At 38.5% G+C, this 15,836-nt stretch overlaps 1 protein-coding gene across 3 annotated transcripts in view; it reads right to left on the bottom strand.

Annotated features, from left to right (window-relative positions):
• The window catches only part of LOC133575610 (voltage-gated inwardly rectifying potassium channel KCNH2-like), a 53,624-nt gene that overhangs the window by 6,120 nt on the left and 31,668 nt on the right, over positions 1-15,836 (bottom strand). For 2 of the 3 annotated variants that reach the window (XM_061928301.2, XM_072912184.1), the window contains exons 8-15: positions 14,894-14,981; positions 13,910-14,074; positions 13,704-13,825; positions 7,247-7,318; positions 4,879-4,954; positions 724-802; positions 454-602; positions 122-380 (exon numbers count right to left, since the gene is read on the bottom strand). In XM_061928301.2, the coding sequence (XP_061784285.2) occupies positions 122-380; positions 454-602; positions 724-802; positions 4,879-4,954; positions 7,247-7,318; positions 13,704-13,825; positions 13,910-14,074; positions 14,894-14,981 (1,010 nt within the window). The remainder of the gene's footprint in view (positions 1-121; positions 381-453; positions 603-723; positions 803-4,878; positions 4,955-7,246; positions 7,319-13,703; positions 13,826-13,909; positions 14,075-14,893; positions 14,982-15,836) is intronic. The other variant, XM_072912185.1, reaches the window with a different exon arrangement.

Here is a 15,836-nt window from a genome sequence, read left to right as displayed (position 1 = left end):
ATGTGGAGGAAAGGGAGTGTCTCCATGGTGTCAGCCGGTAGTACATGTCGAGTCCTCAACCGGCCCTACGACTGCCTCTTGCGTTGTTACTAATAAAAACCGTGGCATGATCAAGACTTACCTGCTGATCTGTTTCTGCATGGTCTCCAATCTGTTTTCCATCACTTTTTGCTGTGTCCGAGGAACGCCAGGGCTCAGAGTACGAGGAGGAGGGCTGGAATCTTTGGAGCGGTGGGAAGGCTCCTCCGAAGCCAGGTCCAAGCGAAGCTGAGGAGGCGGTGACGTTAGCCCGTGGGAGCAGGGGACCTCTTGGTATCGTTGCTCTTCTCCACCTTCCGGTCCCCAGAAGGAGAAGATGTTAGCGACTCCTGAGAGGGCATCTAGTCCAAACACAGACAGAAAAAAACCAGGTCGCAGTGGGCGAAGATGTGACCAGATTGTTTTTGAACTTACCTGTCAGATAATGACAGACTTTGTCTCCGCGGTCAGTTCCAGGACATTTCCTGGTTCTTGCTGTTGTAGAATCCACCGTGGTATTCTGATCTGAGCTGGTCAGCTCAGAATCTTCTGCCTCGTCCTCGCTGGAGAACCCAGGACTAGATCTGCAGAAGTGAAGAAGCAGGAAGGAACTGTTCTCGCAATGAACGCCAGGAACTGAACCGCCACCACCTTTGAAGACGGCGGTAAGGTCATTGCCTTTGAGGACGTGGAGTCAAATCTTACATTGCAGGTTTGTGTCGGTCACGGTTCTCACACTGACGCTGACTCGGACTGCACCTGTTCGCAGCTCTGAGCGGTTCACCTGTGAAGGGGGTGCGAACTATTATTGTCAGAACGAGTTGGGGAAATGTAGAAGCCCTGAGAAGTCTGAAGATAAAATGGAATTTAACAAGGATGCAAATCTCACAACTCTTGATTCACTTTGATCCGATTTCTGCAGTGACGATTGGATTCACAATCAATTCTCGATTCAACACGATTCTCGCAATATCTTATAAAACATTTTTAAAACAAGTGTCGTCCGTGGTGAAGAAGGACCAGGATGAAAACCACCCTGATTCCCCTTGAATCTGAGGGGAATCAGTGTGGTTTTCGTCCTGGTCGTGGAACAGCGGACCAGCTCTAGACTCTCAACAGGGTCCTTGAGGGTGCATGGGAGTTTGCCCAACCAGTCTACATGCGCTTTATGGACTTGGAGTAGGCATTTGACTGTGACCCCCGGGAATTCCTGTGAGGAGTGCTCAGAGAGTATGGAGTACCTGACCGCCTGATTGTGGCAGTCCGCTCCCTGATCGATCGGTGTCATAGCTTGGTCCACATTGTCAGCAGTAAGTCTGACCCGTTTTCAGTGAGGGTTGGACTCCACCAGGGATGCCCTTTGTCACAGGTTCTGTTTACAACTTTCATGGACAAAATTTCTAGGCGCAGTCAGGGCGTTGAGGGGATCCGGTTTGGTGGCTGCAGGATTAGGTCTCTGCTTTTTGCGGATGATGTGGTCCTGCTGGCTTCATCTGGCCAGGATCTTCAGCTCTCACTGGGTTGGTTCGCAGCCGAGTTTAAAGCAACTCTGATTAAAATCAGCACCACCGAGTCCATGTTTCATGCTCAGAAAAGGGTGGAGTGCCTGTGACCGGGTTGGGGAGGAGATCTTGCCACAAGTAAAGGAGTTCCAGTACATCTGGTCTTGTTCACGAGTGAAGGACGAGGGAAGAGTGGCTCATGAGATCGACAGGCGGATCGACATGGCATCTGTTGTGATACGTACCCTATATCGATCTGTCGTGGTGAAGAAGGAGCTGAGCCAGAAGGCAAAGCTCTCAATTTACCAGTCCATCTTCGTCTGTATCCTAACCTATGGTCATGAGCTTTGGTTTATGACCAAAAGGACAAGATCATGGGTACAAACGGCCCCAATGGGTTTCCTCCGTCTGGGGCGGGGCTCTCCCTTAGAGGAGCTCAGAGTAAAGCCGCTGCTCCTCCACATGGAGAGGAGCCAGATGTGATGGTCCGGGCATCTGGTCAGGATGCTACCTGAACACCTTCCTGGGGAGGTGTTTAGGACACGTCCGACCGGTAGGAGGCCACGGGGAAGACCCAGGACACATTGGAGAGACTATGTCTCCCGGCTGGCCTGGAAATGCCTCGGGATCCCCTGGAAAGAGCTGGACGAAGCGGCTGGGGAGATGTGAATAGACTTCTCGAATTTCCGTCCATCCATCCATCTTCAACCGCTTATCCGGAATCGGATCGCGGGGACAACAGCTCCAGCAGAGACCCCCAGACTTCCTTCTCCAGAGCAACATTAGCAACTTCCTCCTGGGGAATCCCGAAGCGTTCCCAGGGCAGAGAGGAGATGTAATCCCCCCATCCGGTCCTTGGCCTGTCGCGGGGTCTCCTCCCAGTGGGACGTGCAACGAAGACCTCCCTAGGGAGACGCTCGTGAGGCATCCGCACGAGATGCCCGAACCACCTAAGCTGGTTCCTTTCCAAGCGAAGGAGTCACCCGAGTCTCTCCAGAAGGCAAAGCTCTCAATTTACCAGTCCATCTACGTCTGTAACCTAACATATGGTCATGAGCTTTGGTTTATGACCAAAAGGACAAGATCATGGGTACAAACTGCCCCAATGGGTTTCCTCGGTCTGGGGCGGGGCTCTCCCTTAGAGGAGCTCAGAGTAAAGCCGCTGCTCCTCCACATGGAGAGGAGCCAGATGTGATGGTCCGGGCATCTGGTCAGGATGCTACCTGAACGCCTTCCTGGGGAGGTGTTTAGGGCACGTCCGACCGGTAGGAGGCCACGGGGAAGACCCAGGACACATTGGAGAGACTATGTCTCCCGGCTGGCCTGGAAATGCCTCTGGACCCCCTGGAAAGAGCTGGACGAAGCGGCTGGGGAGATGTGAATAGACTTCTCGAATTTCCGTCCATCCATCCATCTTCAACCGCTTATCCGGAATCGGATCGCGGGGACAACAGCTCCAGCAGAGACCCCCAGACTTCCTTCTCCAGAGCAACATTAGCAACTTCCTCCTGGGGAATCCCGAAGCGTTCCCAGGGCAGAGAGGAGATGTAATCCCCCCATCCGGTCCTTGGCCTGTCGCGGGGTCTCCTCCCAGTGGGACGTGCAACGAAGACCTCCCTAGGGAGACGCTCGTGAGGCATCCGCACGAGATGCCCGAACCACCTAAGCTGGTTCCTTTCCAAGCGAAGGAGTCACCCGAGTCTCTCCAGAAGGCAAAGCTCTCAATTTACCAGTCCATCTACGTCTGTAACCTAACATATGGTCATGAGCTTTGGTTTATGACCAAAAGGACAAGATCATGGGTACAAACTGCCCCAATGGGTTTCCTCGGTCTGGGGCGGGGCTCTCCCTTAGAGGAGCTCAGAGTAAAGCCGCTGCTCCTCCACATGGAGAGGAGCCAGATGTGATGGTCCGGGCATCTGGTCAGGATGCTACCTGAACGCCTTCCTGGGGAGGTGTTTAGGGCACGTCCGACCGGTAGGAGGCCACGGGGAAGACCCAGGACACATTGGAGAGACTATGTCTCCCGGCTGGCCTGGAAATGCCTCGGGACCCCCTGGAAAGAGCTGGACGAAGCGGCTGGGGAGATGTGAATAGACTTCTCGAATTTCCGTCCATCCATCCATCTTCAACCGCTTATCCGGAATCGGATCGCGGGGACAACAGCTCCAGCAGAGACCCCCAGACTTCCTTCTCCAGAGCAACATTAGCAACTTCCTCCTGGGGCATCCCGAGTCGGGTCGCGGGGACAACAGCTCCAGCAGAGACCCCCAGACTTCCTTCTCCAGAGCAACATTAGCAACTTCCTCCTGGGGCATCCCGAAGCGTTCCCAGGGCAGAGAGGAGATGTAATCCCCCCATCTGGTCCTTGGCCTGTCGCGGGTTCTCCTCCCAGTGGGACGTGCAACGAGGACCTCCCTAGGGAGACGCTCGTGAGGCATCCGCACGAGAGGCCCGAACCACCTAAGCTGGTTCCTTTCCAAGCAAAGGAGTCACCCGAGTCTCTCTCGGGGGAGTGAACTTCTTAACCTATCTCTAAGGGAGATGCCACCCACCGTTCTGAGGAAACTCATTTTGGCCGCTTGTATCCCCAATATTATTCTTTGGGTCATGACCCACACTTCATGACCATAGGTGAGAGTAGGAATGTAGATAGCTCGGTAGACCGAGAGCTTTGCCTTCTGGCTCAGCTCTCGTTTCGTCACAACAGTGCGGCAGAGAGACTGCAATACTGCCCCAGCTGCTCCGATTCTCCGGCTGATTTCCTTCTCCATCTTTCCCTCACTCGTGAACAAGACCCTGAGATACTTAAACTCTTGAGTCTTGTTCTCTACCTGGACTGTACAAACCATCGGTTTCCTGCTGAGGACCATGGCCTCAGATTTGGAGATGCTGATCCTCATTCCAGCTGCTAAACACTCGGCGGCTGCGAACCGATCCAGAAGAGCTGAAGGTCAAGGAATTTATGTCCGGAAAATGTGGAGTTTTGGGTACATTGGGGGACGGCGTGGCGCGGTGGGTAGAACGGTCATTCCAGCAACTTGAGGGCTCCAGGTTTGGTGCCCATCCAAGTCACTGCCGTTGTGTCCTTGGGCAAGACACTTCACCCTTTCCCCCAGTGCCGCTCACACTGGTGAATGAATGCTTCCGTCAGTCTACCCCAGGGCAGCTGTGGCTACAAATGTAGCTTACCACCACTTAGTGTAGTGAGTTAATGATGGCTTCTCGCTTCTCTGTGAGCGCTTTGAGTATCCAGTTCATAGAAAAGATAACTGTAATTGATTACTTTTTCAAAGTAACTTTCCCGACACGGTATAATTAACACAATTGCGCCAAATTTCTCTGTAAAAAGTCAAACCTGAACGGGTGGAGCAGAGTCTGGGCTTCCAGTTGGATTCTTCTCCGGTCAACAGGCCTGCAGGTTCACTATGCACCTGCACAGAAACCAAGTACTCAATACTGTGAAGGAGTACTGCTAACAGTAACATCTTGTCAAAGGTTCCGACAAAAAGGGGCCTGACTGAATTTTTTGGGTATGAATCCGAGAGTTTTGTTTCAAGTGCAAGTCAAATGTGTATGAAAGTAAAAGCTAACCTTGGGGATGTCAAAAACATGTCTTAAAAATATGTAAACACGACTGTGATGAAGACCAGGTGACTATGGAACAAGTCAGTTAGTGAACCTCATCAATAAATCATGAATATTATTACTCATACTTATTAAATATGATCATGCATTGGTGTATTATCATGTATGTTTATTATTATTATTTATAGTATTATTATTACTATTATTATTATTATTATTATTATTATGATTATTATTATTAAATGAAGCTTACCGCCATCATTGTGTTTTTTTATTACTATTATTATTAATTAAATTACGCTCACTCCCATCAATGTGTTTATTATCAATATTATTATCAAATATAGCATACCACAATCAATGTGTTTAATGATACTACCATTATTATTAGGATTATTATTATTATTACTATTATTATTATTATTATTATTATTATTAAATGCACCATTTTTATTTTTGATATTATTATTATTACTATTATTATAATTATTGATAATAAATGTAGCTTAGCAATATCAATGTGTTTATTATTATTTAATGTAGCGTACCACAATGAATGGGTTTAGTACTACTACTACTACTCCGATCATTATTATTATTATTATTATTTTTACGGTTATCCATCAATGTGTTTATTATCAATATTATTATCAGATATAGCATACCACAGTCAATGTGTTTAATGATACTATTATTATTATTATTATGATTATTATTAAATGTAGCTTACCACCATCATTTGGTTATCATTATTGTTATTATTATTATATTAATAATAATAATAATAATTAGTATTATTATTATTAAATGAACCTATTTTATGTTTGATATCATTATTATTACTATTATTATCATTATTGTTAATAAATGTAGCTTACCAATATCAATGTGTTTATTAATATTAAATGTAGCGTACCACGATGAATGGGTTTAATACTACTACTATTATTATTATTATTATTATTAATATTATTATTATTATTATTAATATTATCATTATCATTACCATTATTATTAAATGCAGCTTACTACCATCAACGTGTTTGATATTATTATTATTATTAAAATTGTTATCATAATTATTAATATTATTATTATTATTATTAATATTATCATTATCATTACCATTATTATTAAATGCAGCTTACTACCATCAACGTGTTTGATATTATTATTATTATTAAAATTGTTATCATAATTATTTTTAATTGTAGCTTACCACCATCAATGTGTTTATTATCAATATATATTTTTTAAATAGCTTTTTTTTAATTTTTTTTTTAAAGTAGCTTATTACCGTGCTGTATAAATATGATTATCATTATTATTAATATTATTTACCAACAAATGAAACACTGGACAAAAGTTCACATACTCTTTGATGTTCAATGTTGCTAAAGTTCAAATTCTAAATCATTTTTTCATGTACATTCTAGACCTCATTCAGGAAAACCTTCAAAATACAATTCCGATTTTTGAGTTGACCTGTGGTAATATTTTGGTTTAGCGAATCACTTGCTAGATGTTGAAGTAAGAAGCAGACCTGAAACCACTCCAGCACACATTGTGGCTCCCAGTTTAAAAACCCCTAGTATAGATCTAAAGTATCTTGGAAAAAGAAACGGTTACGGCAAAATGAGTATTTTAGCAATCTTTTTACTACAACAATTTTAGTCTAAGAAACAGTCCTCCTGTGGTTTATGTTGTATTGTTTCTGTTCACTTTTAAATCCCCCTTCAGAGATCCCTTGGCTGGGTTCTTCTTACAATCAAACAAAGATTGTTGTGATGGCTAAAGTCAACTTTTGAGCAAAGGTTACCTTCGAATTGGGTTTATTTTGTGATCGATGCTGTATTACTGCCATTCTCAAGGTTAGACCAATCCATTCCTGTCTTTTTATCATCCTCCCTCCCAAAATCGAGTCGCGTCGCCCCAACCCCCGCTCTCTCCTCACATTCTCCAAAGCAGATATAAATATCTGGAACTTTTCTTTGTATCTCTCTCTCTCTCTTTTTCTCCTTTTCTGTTAGCAGCATAACCTGATGTTATTTTTAGACCTCAAAGAAATACTTAAAAGACCCTGGCTTTCTCCGGGACATTTCTTTATCAAATAGGAACATTTCCAAAATAAAACGTACGTCTCTGAGGTTGAAGGTGATCTCCAAATTGGACCAGAAATATTCGCTAAATTCTGGATACATGTCCAAAACCTGCAAACACAAACAAAGGACGTTACTGAGGAAGGATACAGAAAAACAGTCGTTTTTAATTTTTTTTTACACATTTAAGCGACTTTGCTTGAAAGATTAATTGTTCTAAAAAATGAACACCAAGTATGCCCTCAAACATTTTACTTTGAAAGCACTCTACATGATGAATAACTTAATCAAACAAATGATAATGCAACAAAGATATTGTCTTAAAGCGAGCCCAGGGGTGTCCAAACTTTTTCTACTAAAAGCCGAAAAATTGCAGCATTTTGAAACTGTTAATTTTAAAAAACAATATAATATTTATAGTAGCCATTAGGAAAGGTCTCAGTCATTAAAGTGTTAAATTTAAGTCACATTTATTTTTAATTTTTTTAATCTATTAATAAAATTCAGATCATTGACATGAAGTTAAAATTTTCTTATGTTTCATGCCCTTTTTTTTGTCAAAGAAAACCCTGTTTTTTATGGCAAAAACACAAAATTGTTTTTCTTTCTTTATGTTTTTGAGCAATTAAAAAAAAAAAAAAACACACTTAATGGGCCGGGGACCCAAAAAGGTCCCAGGCATAAAAGTGTTTAAAATAAGTATTATATATATATATACATATTTTTTTTTACTTTCAAGGCTTATATATATCTATTGATTAACTTCAGAGCTATTTGTTGAATTAAAGTAAACAATTTTATTATGTTTTATCCCTTTTTTGTCAAAGAAACCCCACTTTTTTATGGCAAAAACACAAACTATGTAATATTTTCCCACTAAAAAATTCAAAGTGGAATATTTTATGTGAAGTAATTGGAGGATTTATTGGGTCAATAATACATAAAAACATTGGTTTTGTTTCTTTATGTTATTGAGCAATGACAGTTAAAAAAAAAAAAAACACTTAAGGTCCCGGGGACCCAAAAAGGTCCCAGGCATAAAAGTGTTTAAAATAAGTATTATATTATTAATTTTTTTTACTTTCAAGGCTTATACATCTATTAATTAACTTCAGAGCTATTTGTTGAATTAAAGTAAACAATTTTATTATGTTTCATGCCCTTTTTTGTCAAAGAAAACCCAGTTTTTTTTATGGCATAACCACAAAGTATGTAATATTTTCCTACTAAAAAAAAATCAATGTGGAATATTTAATGTGAAGTAATTGAACATTTCAATAGGTCAAAAATTCATAGCAATGTTGGTTTTGTTTCTTTATGTTTTTGAGCAATGACCGTTTAAAAAAAACAAAACACTTAAGGGCCCGGGGACCCAAAAAGGTCCCAGGCATAAAAGTGTTTAAAATAAGTATTATATATATACATTTTTTTTTTTTACTTTCAAGGTTTATATATATATATATTGATTAACTTCAGAGCTATTTGTTGAATTAAAGTAAACAATTTTCTTATGTTTTATGCCCTTTTTTGTCAAAGAAACCCCACTTTTTTATGGCAAAAACACAAACTATGTAATATTTTCCCACTAAAAAATTCAAAGTGGAATATTTTATGTGAAGTAATTGGAGGATTTATTGGGTCAATAATACCTAACAACATTGGTTTTGTTTCTTTATGTTTTTGAGCAATGACAGTTTAAAAAAACAAAACACTTAAGGTCCCTGGGACCCAAAAAGGTCCCAGGCATAAAAGTGTTTAAAATGAGTATTATATTATTAATTTTTTTTACTTTCAACGCTTATATATCTATTAATTAACTTCAGAGCTATTTGTTGAATTAAAGTAAACAATTTTATTATGTTTCATGCCCTTTTTTGTCAAAGAAAACCCAGTTTTTTTTATGGCATAACCACAAAGTATGTAATATTTTCCTACTAAAGCAAATCAATGTGGAATATTTAATGTGAAGTAATTGAACATTTCAATAGGTCAACAATTCATAGCAATGTTGGCTTTGTTTCTTTATGACAGTTTAAAAAAAAAACACTTAAGGTCCCGGGGACCCAAAAAGGTCCCAGGCATAAAAGTGTTTAAAATAAGTATTATATATATATATTTTTTTTTACTTTCAACGCTTATTTATCTATTAATTAACTTCAGAGCTATTTGTTGAATTAAAATAAACAATTTTATTATATTTCATGCCCTTTTTTGTCAAAGAAAACCCAGTTTTTTTTTATGGCATAACCACAAAGTATGTAATATTTTCCTACTAAAGCAAATCAACGTGGAATATTTAATGTGAAGTAATTGCCCATCCATCCATCCATTTTCTACCGCTTATTCCCATTGGGGTCGCGGGGGGCGCTGGAGCCTATGTGAAGTAATTGAACATTTCAATAGGTCAACAATTCATAGCAACGTTGGTTTTGTTTCTTTATGTTTTTGAGCAATGACAGTTTAAAAAAAAAAAACACTTAAGGGCCCGGGGACCCAAAAAGGTACAAGGCATAAAAGTGTTTAAAATAAGTATTATATATATATATATATATATTATTTTTTTTTACTTTCAAGGCTTATATATATCTATTGATTAACTTTAGAGCTATTTGTTGAATTAAAGTAAACAATTTTCTTATGTTTTATGCCCTTTTTGGTCAAAGAAACCCCACTTTTTTATGGCAAAAACACAAACTATGTAATATTTTCCCACTAAAAAATTCAAAGTGGAATATTTTATGTGAAGTAATTGGAGGATTTATTGGGTCAATAATACCTAACAACATTGGTTTTGTTTCTTTATGTTTTTGAGCAATGACAGTTTAAAAAAAACAACACTTAAGGTCCCGGGGACCCAAAAAGGTCCCAGGCATAAAAGTGTTTAAAATAAGTATTATATTATTAATTTTTTTACTTTTAACGCTTATTTATCTATTAATTAACTTCAGAGCTATTTGTTGAATTAAAGTAAACAATTTTATTATATTTCATGCCCTTTTTTGTCAAAGAAAACCCAGTTTTTTTTATGGCATAACCACAAAGTATGTAATATTTTCCTACTAAAGAAAATCAATGTGGAATATTTAATGTGAAGTAATTGAACATTTCAATGGGTCAACAATTCATAGCAATGTTGGTTTTGTTTCTTTATGTTTTTGAGCAATGACCGTTTAAAAAAAAAAAACACTTAAGGGCCCGGGGACCCAAAAAGGTACCAGGCATAAAAGTGTTTAAAATAAGTATTATATATATATTATTTTTTTTAATTTCAAGGCTTATATATATCTATTGATTAACTTCAGAGCTATTTGTTGAATTAAAGTAAACCATTTTCTTATGTTTTATGCCCTTTTTGGTCAAAGAAACCCCACTTTCTTATGGCAAAAACACAAACTATGTATTTTTTTCCCACTAAAAAATTCAAAGTGGAATATTTTACGTGAAGTAATTGGAGCATTTATTGGGTCAATAATACATAACAACATTGGTTTTGTTTCTTTATGTTTTTGAGCAATGACAGTTTAAAAAAAAAAAACACTTAAGGTCCCGGGGACCCAAAAAGGTCCCAAGTATAAAAGTGTTTAAAATAAGTATTATATTATTAATTTTTTTTTACTTTCAACGCTTATATATCTATTAATTAACTTCAGGGCTATTTATTGAATTAAAGTAAACAATTTTATTATGTTTCATGCCCTTTTTTGTCAAAGAAAACCCAGTTTTTTTTTTAATGGCATAACCACAAAGTATGTAATATTTTCCTACTAAAGAAAATCAATGTGGAATATTTAATGTGAAGTAATTGAACATTTCAATAGGTCAACAATTCATAGCAACGTTGGTTTTGTTTCTTTATGTTTTTGAGCAATGACAGTTTAAAAAAAAAAAAACACTTAAGGGCCCGGGGACCCAAAAAGGTACCAGGCATAAAAGTGTTTGAAATAAGTATTATATATATATATTTTTTTTTTACTTTCAAGGCTTATATATATCTATTGATTAACTTCAGAGCTATTTGTTGAATTAAAGTAAACCATTTTCTTATGTTTTATGCCCTTTTTGGTCAAAGAAACCCCACTTTCTTATGGCAAAAACACAAACTATGTATTTTTTTCCCACTAAAAAATTCAAAGTGGAATATTTTACGTGAAGTAATTGGAGCATTTATTGGGTCAATAATACATAACAACATTGGTTTTGTTTCTTTATGTTTTTGAGCAATGACAGTTTAAAAAAAAAAAACACTTAAGGTCCCGGGGACCCAAAAAGGTCCCAAGTATAAAAGTGTTTAAAATAAGTATTATATTATTAATTTTTTTTTACTTTCAACGCTTATATATCTATTAATTAACTTCAGGGCTATTTATTGAATTAAAGTAAACAATTTTATTATGTTTCATGCCCTTTTTTGTCAAAGAAAACCCAGTTTTTTTTTTAATGGCATAACCACAAAGTATGTCATATTTTCCTACTAAAGCAAATCAATGTGGAATATTTAATGTGAAGTAATTGAACATTTCAATAGGTCAACAATTCATAGCAACGTTGGTTTTGTTTCTTTATGTTTTTGAGCAATGACAGTTTAAAAAAAAAAAAACACTTAAGGGCCCGGGGACCCAAAAAGGTCCCAGGCATAAAAGTGTTTAAAATAAGTATTATATATATATATATTTTTTTTTACTTTCAAGGCTTATATATATCTATTGATTAACTTCAGAGCTATTTGTTGAATTAAAGTAAACAATTTTCTTATGTTTTATGCCCTTTTTGGTCAAAGAAACCCCACTTTTTCATGGCAAAAAAACAAACTATGTAATATTTTCCCACTAAAAAATTCAAAGTGGAATATTTTTTGTGAAGTAATTGGAGGATTTATTGGGTCAATAATACATAACAACATTGGTTTTGTTTCTTTATGTTTTTGAGCAATGACAGTTTAAAAAAAAAAAACACTTAAGGTCCCGGGGACCCAAAAAGGTCCCAGGCATAAAAGTGTTTAAAATAAGTATTATATTATTATTATTTTTTACTTTCAACGCTTATTTATCTATTAATTAACTTCAGAACTATTTGTTGAATTAATGTGCACAATTTTATTATGTTTCATGCCCTTTTTTTTTGTCAAAGAAAACCCTGTTTTTTATGGCAAAAACACAAAATAGTTTTTCTTTCTTTATGTTTTTGAGCAATGGCAGTTTAAAAAAAAAAAACAACACACTTAAGGGCCTGGGGACCCAAAAAGGTCCCAGGCATAAAAGTGTTTAAAATAAGTATTATATATATATTTTTTTTACTTTCAATGTTTATATATATATATATATATATATATATATATATATATATATATATATATATATATATATATATATATATATATATATATATATATATATATATCTATTGACTAACTTCAGAGCTATTTGTTGAATTAAAGTAAACCATTTTCTTATGTTTTATGCCCTTTTTTGTCCAAAAAACCCCTTTTTTTTATGGCAAAAACACAAACTATGTAATATTTTCCCACTAAAAAATTCAAAGTGGAATATTTTATGTGAAGTAATTGGAGGATTTATTGGGTCAATAATACATAACAACATTGGTTTTGTTTCTTTATGTTTTTGAGCAATGACAGTTTAAAAAAAACAAAACACTTAAGGTCCCGGGGACCCAAAAAGGTCCCAGACATAAAAGTGTTTAAAATAAGTATTATATTATTATTATTTTTACTTTCAACGCTTATATATCTATTAATTAACTTCAGAGCTATTTGTTGAATTAAAGTAAACAATTTTATTATGTTTCATGCCCTTTTTTGTCAAAGAAAACCCAGTTTTTTTTTATGGCATAACCACAAAGTATGTAATACATTCCTACTAAAAAAAATCAATGTGGAATATTTAATGTGAAGTAATTGAACATTTCAATAGGTCAACAATTCATAGCAATGTTGGTTTTGTTTCTTTATGACAGTTTAAAAAAAACACACACTTAAGGTCCCGCGGACCCAAAAAGGTCAGAGGCATCTATTGATTAACTTCAGAGCTATTTGTTGAATTAAAGTAAACAATTTTCTTATGTTTTATGCCCTTTTTTGTCAAAGAAAATAAATTTTTTTATGGCAAAAACTATGTAATATTTTCCCACTAAAAAGTTCAAAGTGGAACATTTAATGTGAAGTACTTTGCGTCTTTAACAGGTCAATAATTCATAACAACATTGGTTTGATTCTGTTTTTTTGACAGTTTAAAAATAAAATCACACTAAAGGTCCCAGGGACCCAAAAAGGTCTCAGTCATAAAAGTGTTTAAAATATGTCCTATATCTTATTTTTATCTTCAACACTTAAATCTTTAGATTAACTTCAGATCCAGCTGTCAATACTAAGTTATTTAGAAGGTGAATACTTCAGAAAATATATTTTTTTAAACTACATTTTCTCTTTTTGAACCACGGAAGCGTTGTTCCATAAAAATGACTAAAATCGGTGAGTCTGCACCTCCAGCATGTCATCCCTGTGCATCTTGTGAAGATCGCAGTAGGTCAGCGCTCTCACGTCCGCACTTGACTTCCCCGGCAGGGCGAAAAGGTTGATTGGCTCCCCAAAGATATCATTCTTTCCTGGAAAAGTCCCACACGTCAACGTTAGTTCCCATTGACCCCACTGGTAATAAACAAGGTAATGAATAATCAACAAGTACTCACCGAGAATAGCGAGCACCACATCCCCTCTCACAATCTCGATGGATCCTCTTGAGATGAAGTATAACGCTGATATCAGATCCCCGGCGTGTACCAGAGTGTCACCGGGTGGCGCGTGAGTGGTCTTGAACCTCATGGCAAGGGCCCTCAGGCAGCCCTTCGTAGACCCTGACAAAAGCCCACAACAGACCAAAGCACAGATTCAAATCTATTCAGTATCGTCCATCCATCCATCCATCTTCTTCCGCTTTATTCAAGGTCGGGTCGCGGGGGCAGCAGCCTTCGCAGAGAAGCCCAGACTTCCCTCTCCCCAGCCACTTCGTCCAGCTCCTTCCAGCGGATTCCAAGGCGTTCCCAGGCCAGCCGGGAGAGATAGTCTTCCCAACGTGTTCTGGGTCTTCCCCGTGACCTCCTAAACCGCCCTTAACACCTCCCTAGGGAGGCGTTGCGTGGCATCCTGACCAGATGCCCGAACCATCTCACCTGGCTCCTCTCCATGTGGAGGAGCAGCAGCGTTACTTTGAGTTCCTCCCGGATAACAGAGCTTCTCACCCTATCTCTAAGGGAGAGCCCCGCAGCCCGGCGGCGGAAACTCATTTCGGCCACTTGTACCCGTGATCTTGTCCTTTCGGGCATGACTCAAAGCTCATGACCATAGGTGAGGATGGGAACGTAGATCGACCGGTAAATTGAGAGCTTTTCCTTCCGGCTCAGCTCCTTCTTCACCACAACGGATCGATACAGCGTCCGCATTACCGCACCAATCCGCCTGTTGAGCTCACGATCCACTCTTCCCTCACTCGTGAACAAGACACCGAGGTACTTGAACTCTTCCACATGAGGCAAGAGCTCTTCCCCAACCCGGAGATGGCACTCCACCCTTTTCCGGGCGAGAACCATGGACTCTGACGTGGAGGTGCTGTATCGTGCACTGTAAAATCACCTCAAGAGTAAATAGTAATACACATGCGTGGTACTGATCCATACCTTTGAACGCTTTACAGTTCTGCAACAGAGTTCTGTTGAGGTGGAGACAAATATCTGCCTGGAGACACTCTGGAAAGCCTTTTAGAACCTGAAAGACACATTAAACAACCTTCACTACCAGATATATTATTTAGATCGCTTGTTTACTCAGGAGACTGACTTCATGGGATGTGTGTGGGTAATCCTTGCGCCTTTGTACTGAACCAAAAACATCGGATTACGAATGTACCGTTACTCCAATTCGCGGGTTTCTTTTCAGACTTTTCCCCGCAGACTTCAGGGACACAAGTCCTCCCTCAAGCTCCCTTGATTCTGAGACTTGTTCTGTTTTGGACTCTGCAATGTCAGGAATCCAACACTTTAAAGGAGGGTTCTGTCATGACCTGTAACCAACAGGTAGTCTTTTTTTTTTTTGGTTTTGTGGTCATTTTCCTGTGTTTGATGTTTGTTTCGGTTTTCCCTGGGTTACCTCTCGTTGCCAGGAGCGCTGACTCAGCCACTAGCCTCTGATCGGTGATCAGAGGGCTTTATATGCCGGTCTCACCGCCCTGGATCATTGCTTGCTTTATGCTAACGGTTTGCATTGACTTACAAAGTGTTTCATGTTTAGTTCATGTATGTTTCACTTCTTTAAGTTTTTTTTGCCTAATGCTCCTTGTGTTTTTGCCAGTTTAATGGGTTAAAGACTCATTACCTGCATGTTGTGGTCTGCCTCCAAATCTTGAGGCCACGAACACCACCACCGTGGCAAGAAGCAACACAGAGCTTGTTGTCTAGTCACTGTCCTGCTTTAATGAATTAGAACTAATAATATGAATAATTAATTATAATTACAGAAAGAGACCCCACCAAAGGCTTCCTTGTTGTCCGTTGTCGGCTCTGTGGTCGACCAGTTCTCCATTCTCCGTGCATGTACAAACGTTTGTAAATGCTGCCTCTTTCC

The sequence above is a fragment of the Nerophis lumbriciformis genome, linkage group LG33 (assembly GCF_033978685.3).
Source record: "Nerophis lumbriciformis linkage group LG33, RoL_Nlum_v2.1, whole genome shotgun sequence".
NCBI lineage: Eukaryota > Metazoa > Chordata > Actinopteri > Syngnathiformes > Syngnathidae > Nerophis > Nerophis lumbriciformis.
The sequence above is the reverse complement of the archived record's forward strand: the minus strand, read 5'-3'. Positions and strand labels throughout refer to the sequence as shown.